At 50.3% G+C, this 6,000-nt stretch overlaps 1 protein-coding gene across 1 annotated transcript in view; it reads right to left on the reverse strand.

Moving 5' to 3' along the window:
* The window catches only part of IREB2 (iron responsive element binding protein 2), a 35,112-nt gene extending 34,435 nt beyond the window's left edge, over positions 1-677 (reverse strand). The window contains exon 1 of the mRNA XM_074232504.1: positions 507-677. Coding sequence (XP_074088605.1) covers positions 507-525 — 19 coding nt within the window. The 5' untranslated portion in view covers positions 526-677. The remainder of the gene's footprint in view (positions 1-506) is intronic.
* Between the last annotated feature and the right edge of the window lie 5,323 nt (positions 678-6,000).

The raw sequence follows: 6,000 nt of genomic DNA on the forward strand, positions 1-6,000 counted from the left end.
GGCCCAGCGCGGGTCCAGCGCCCCCCAGCAGGGGCTGGCCCCGGTGGGCGCCGGCAACGGCCGAGCCCCCCGGCGTGACAAAGGTGACCCGGGCGGGAGGGGCTCTTCTCGGCTTAGCCGGGGGGGTCCCCCACGGCATCAGAGCCCCCCAGGGCAGGCGGCGCCGGCCTCAGTTTCCCCGCCTGTCACATGGATGCGGCCGGTGCGCGCCCCGAGGCGCCGGATAAAGGGCACGCAAGGGAAGGGGCGCCGGGCCGGCGGGGGCGAACGCCAGGCGCTCCGGGGCCCGGGGCTGTGCCGCCCCCGACGCGGCTCCCGAGGCCCGGCCCGGCCGCCGCTCCCGAGGGGGCTTCGGGCCGGGGCGGGCCCGGGCGGCCTGCGAGGCCGCGGCTCCCGGACGCCGCGGCGGCCCCGGCCCGGCTCGCAGAGGGGAGCGCGGCCCGAGCCCGGGGGCGGCTCGAGGCGGGGCCCGCGCGGGGCCGGGGCCGGGGCCGGCGCGCACTGACCTGCACTGGGGGCGTCCATCGCCGGCGACCATATTCTCCCTGCGGGGAGGGGAGGGAAGCGGGGCTGGGAGGAGGGGGATCCCGGAGGGGCGGGGGGAGGGCGGCAAACACCGCGAGAGCTGCCGCCAGGGCCACAGCCACGGCCACGGCCCCCTCGCGCTCCCCCCCTCGCCCGGCTCCCGCGAGACCCCTCCGGCCGCAGGAACAAAGAAAGAGGAGCGAGCGGGCGAGCCGAGGGGCCGGGGAAAGCTCGCGAGAAGGGCCGCGGCCGTAGTCTCGCGAGCGCCGGGCGCCACTAGGAAGCAGTACGCATGCGCCCCTTCGGGAAAGCGTGGCTCCGGGAGCGACCCGTAGCGCGGCCCCGCCCCGGGGCGCCGAGGCGGTGTCCCGGAAGGGCGGGCGGAAAGCCATTCCCGCAGGGCCCGCTGGGGGCGCTGCCGCGAGCGCTCGGCCGGGCCTCCCCCGCCCCTGGCGCGATGGGTCCGGGCGCCGGCTGCCCCGCCCCTTTTACAGCCGGGGAAACGGAGGCCCCGAAGGGGGGGAAGGTGGCGGCGCGGAATGTCGGGGAGCAGCGACTCCTCCCCCGCCTCCTCCAAGACTGTCCGCCACCGCCCACTGCGCGCCTGCTGGGGCCGGGCCCGGCTCCGGTCAGCCGGCATTCATGAAGCGCCTGCTGTGTGCCAGACGCGGGCTGAGCACTGGTCCACAGAACGCGGCCAAACCAAACCGCCCCTTGCCCCGAGGGGAGGGCAGGGCTGGGGGCCGGCCAAGGGCAAAGGCTCGGAGGAGGGAAATGTGGCCGGAGGGGCCGGCGCGGCCCCGGGCCCACTTGGGAGCGGCCGCGCCGAGGGGCCCCCACCCGCGTGGAGCCGCCCCCCGCCGCCCCGGGTCCTGTGTCCCCAGGAGGTGATGCCCTTGGCTGGATCTGAGGGGGCTCCAGACGGGATGAGGGCCGGGGCGGGGGCCTCCTGCTGGATGGCAGGACAAAGCTGCGGTGGGTGGGCAGTGCCCGGGGTGGAGGAATCAGAACATGCCGCCGGAGGGGCCCCGAGTGATGCCCCTGCACCTGGGGCCCCAGCCGTCCTGGACCCGTGGAGTGGGAGGGGGGGTGCCGAAGAGCTCGGAGAGGGCAGGCTCAGAGCCGGTGCGGTCGCTGCCATGCTGGCAGAGGTCAGGGAGACCCAATGAGCCCGGGCCACGGGGGTACCTTGGACAGCTTCTTCAGGTGGAAGCCTCGGTGTCCCCGATGGCCCAGGGGTCCTTAGACTGGACAATGAATACAATGTAGCACAACTGAATACAATGTAGCAGAGGCGGTGCTGGGTCCCAGGTCCTCTTCAGGGACTCTCATTGGAGCTAAAATGGACCTGGCATTTTGTCTCCACTATGGGCTTCTGAATTTCCTCCACCAACCAGTTTTGACTTTCCATCTACCCCAAGATAGTAGGGGAAAACCCTAATTGAACCTCTATAATCTATAGTTTATACACTTTATCTAGAAACAGCCGAAGATTGGCCACTAGGTGGTGATCTTTTATGGCTAAAGCAACTGCAGCGTCTGCAGTTGGCACAGATTTTCATTGGTGGGGATGGATGATTTTTGGAGAGTTTTGAAAGGATATAGAAATAAGATGAGAAAGCATGGCTGGATTACAGGTGACATGAAGGTGGAAGGTAAGGGAATACATATCACTGAAATCATAGAACCAAATGTGGCATCTACTCCATGGAGTGAGATTTTTTTTTTTTGTAGTTGAGTTTGTAATAATTATTTTTAGTATAGGACAATCAAAAGTAAAATGACACTGGAATTCACTTGTGACCACTGTCTTAATTTGTCTTCCCTATTATCATCTCCCTTCCTCCATCCCCTTTTGCTTATTCTCTTCCATTCCTACTTCCCAGCTGGGTAAAATAAGAACTCTGGACCCAACTGAGACTATCTATATATTCTTCTCTCTTTGATCAATTCCGTTGGGAGTAAGATTCAAGCGTTGCTCACCATCATCCCTATTTCCCCATACATTGTAAAAGCTCTTCCTTACACACCTCCTTTATGTGAGATAATTTTCCCTATTCTTCCTCTCTCTTCCCTTTCTCCTACTGCATCCCATTCCTACCCTTTCATTTTTTAGACCATCCTAAGTGTAATCAATTCACATTCATACCCTCTATATAAACTCTAACTGCCCTAATAACAATAAAATTCTTAAGAGCAATATATATTATCTTCTCATACAGGTATGTAAGTCTCTTTCCTCTTATTTTTCTTTCCTGTTTACCTTTTTTGTTCTTTGTTTTTAGGTTTTTGCAAGGCAAACGGGGTTAAGTGGCTTGCTCAAGGCCACACAGCTAGGTAATTATTAAGTGTCTGAGACCAGATTTGAACCCAGGTACTCCTGACTCCAAGGCCGGTGCTTTATCCACTATGACACCTAGCCGCCCCCTTTTTTTTTGTTCTTTTGTGTTTGGATATCAAATATTCTATTCAGCTCTGGTGTTTTCATCAGGCATACTTGAAAATCTTATTTCATTAAACATCAGCTTTTTGCCCTGAAGAATTATGCTCAGTTTTGCTGGGTAGGTGAGTTTGATTATATAATCCTAGCTTCCTAAATATCATATTCCAAACCCTTAGTTTCTTTTTATTTATTTAAATTTTTTGCAAGGCAATGGGGTTAAGTGACTTGCCCAAGGTCACACAGCTAAGGAAAGTATAAAGTGTCTAAGGCCTTATTTGAACTCAGGTCCTGATTCCAGAGTTGGTGCTCTATCCTTTGCTCCACCTAGCTGCCCCTCCTTAGTTTCTTTAATATGGAAACTACTAAATCTTTTGTGATCCTGACTGTGGTTTTATGATATTTGAATTTTTTCCTTCTAGATGCTTATAACATTTTCTCCTAGAAATGGGAGCTCTGAAACTTGGCTGTAATATTAACTAGGAGTTTTCATTTTAGACTCTCAGGAAGTGATTGGTGGGTTCTTTCAATTTCTATTTTGTCCTCTGGATCTAAGATATTGGAGTACTTGATAATTTGTTGAACTATGATATCTCATTTTTCAATCTTTTGATTTTGCTTTGTTTATTGTGGCCTCTTGCCACTCACTAGCTTTCATTTTTTTCAGTTCTACTTTTTAAGGAATTTGGCCAATTGGCCAATTCTGTTTTCTAAAAAGTTCTTTTCTTTAGCATGTTTTTTGTGCTTTTCCATTTGGTCAATTTGGGTTTTTAGTGTTAATTTCTTAAGTATTATTTGTTAATTATTTTTTCATAATTTTCTTGCATTACTCTCATTTTCCCCCTAATTTTTCCTCTACCACTTCGATCTCTTTCTTTAGCTCTTTGAGGAATTTTTGGGCTTACATCTAATTTGCATTTTTCTTTGGTGCTTTTGCTTGTAGCTGTTAACACAATGTTGTCTTCTGAGTGTAAGTCTTGATCTTCCCTGTCACTGTAGTTGCTTTTTATGATCAGGTTTGCTATTTGCTCATTTTCAGTGTGTTTCTTGACTCCAGACTTTATGTTAAAGTTGGGGTCTCACCTGGAGCCAGGAAGACCCCATCCTAAACTTCAGGCTTTTTTTCAGAACTAGTTCTGGAGGAGGCTTTAAGTTTTTGATGCTTCCAAGGTGACATGATGTGGAGGGAGATGTGCTCACTGCTCTTCTGGTCTGCCCTCTGGTCTTTATCCATGAAGGGCCCCTGCTTACCTACAGTCACAAGCCTTAGTGCTTCTCTCTTCAGCTCCACCCTGAGGCTGTTACTAGGTCCTCTGTTCTCCTGCAACTGCCAGTGCTAGTGTTCCTCTTGGTGCTGGTGCTTTGACCAGGACCCCTGCTTCCTTGTTACCAATTACAAGTGTTCCTCTCCCCCCAGGACCAAGACTACAAACTGGAGGCAGACAATAGAGTTCCAGCAGTGCCAGCTGCATCCAGTACTAGGAAAGGGTTCCCTGCAATATTTGTCCTTCAATTTTGAAGAGGATCAGACCAATCAAACTAATGGTGGCATGACTTGGACAGTATGCTTATTATAGTGAGGGATATGTAGGTCAAGGACATCCTTCTCACTTTTTCCAGAACCATTTCACCCCATGGCCCCATTATAATGGTTCGAATGCTGTCTCTTGGCCTTTGAATGGTCTCCTCTCCCATATCATCAAGGCACCTTGGCACTACTACAGTGCCAGATGAAGCAGCAGTATGTGGTTTCTGGCCTCAGAATGGCAACACGACAGTTATCCAAACCTGTTTCCCAATCAGTACTATCTTTCCTCACATATCAGCAAAGCACTATGACAACTGCTGGGCCAGTTGTCCTCTATCCTTACTGTTTTGGGGCTAAAAGCTCCTGAAGCTTCAGCTGCCATTCTCACAGTTGCCTCCAAGGCCCACCACAGATCCTGTTTGTGCACTTCAAGCCAACCCCAACCCCAGTGTCACAGGCCTCTGCTACCAACTGAACAATGTCCCCATCTGACCTTTTGTTGGCTCTGCTACTCCAAAATTTGATTTGAACCATTATTTTTAAATTGTATGGAGGAGAATGTGGGGAGAGTTCAGCTGGGTTACAGCCTTTACTCCACCATAGTGGCTCTGCCTCCAACACAGGTGTTCAGAAGTCCATGCCCAGAGAGGGCAGAGCCAGGACAGCTCACCATGGAACTCTGAATACTCCAAACAATACCTAGATTTCAGTTTGGATCAAAAAACGTTTAAGAAGCAAAAATATCTCATTGTTCCCTAAGGATTTTTCTTCTATAATTATGAAGACCAAACATTAAAAGAAAGCTTCATTTCACCAATCATTTATGAAGCTAATGTGCTAAACTAAATTGTATTAGTAGATTGCAAGGATAAAAATGTCCATGATATTTGATCCAGAGATTTTATTGTTAGTAGAGTGCCCCCTAGGGATACTGATAAGACCAAAATACAGTACTTTTTTGTGATGACAAAGAGTTGGAAGCAAAGTAGTTGTTCATCAGTTGGGTAATGGTTAAAAAAAAATGGTGGTCCATGAATGTGTACAATAGAATATTACTGTCCAATAAGAAATTATGAATACAGAGAAACATGGAAAGACCTATATTAACTGATTCAGAGGGAGGCAAAGGGAGCGAAAACATTAATACACACAAGGGCTATAACAATGCACACAAAATTAATGCCAAAAAAAGATAAAAAATAAACGTTAAATTACAAAAAACAAGCATGGATCTGAAGAAGAGATATGAGGAAATACTCCCTCCCCCTTTACCAAAGTTGACAGCCCATGAGTGTAGGACATCAAACATTTTCAGACTTTTTCAACATATTGATATGGGGTTATTTTCCCTTTTTTCTTTTTTGTCTTAAAAAAAATTTGTTGTAAGAGAGGACTCTCAGGGAAGAGAAGAGGAATGCCAAGAGAAAATTTTCTGATGTTAAAAAAAGACAAAAATTTAAGAAAGGATACCAGGATATAGATGGGTATAGTATTAGTTTTTTCATGT

This window comes from Macrotis lagotis, chromosome 4 (assembly GCF_037893015.1).
Source record: "Macrotis lagotis isolate mMagLag1 chromosome 4, bilby.v1.9.chrom.fasta, whole genome shotgun sequence".
NCBI classification, from domain to species: domain Eukaryota; kingdom Metazoa; phylum Chordata; class Mammalia; order Peramelemorphia; family Peramelidae; genus Macrotis; species Macrotis lagotis.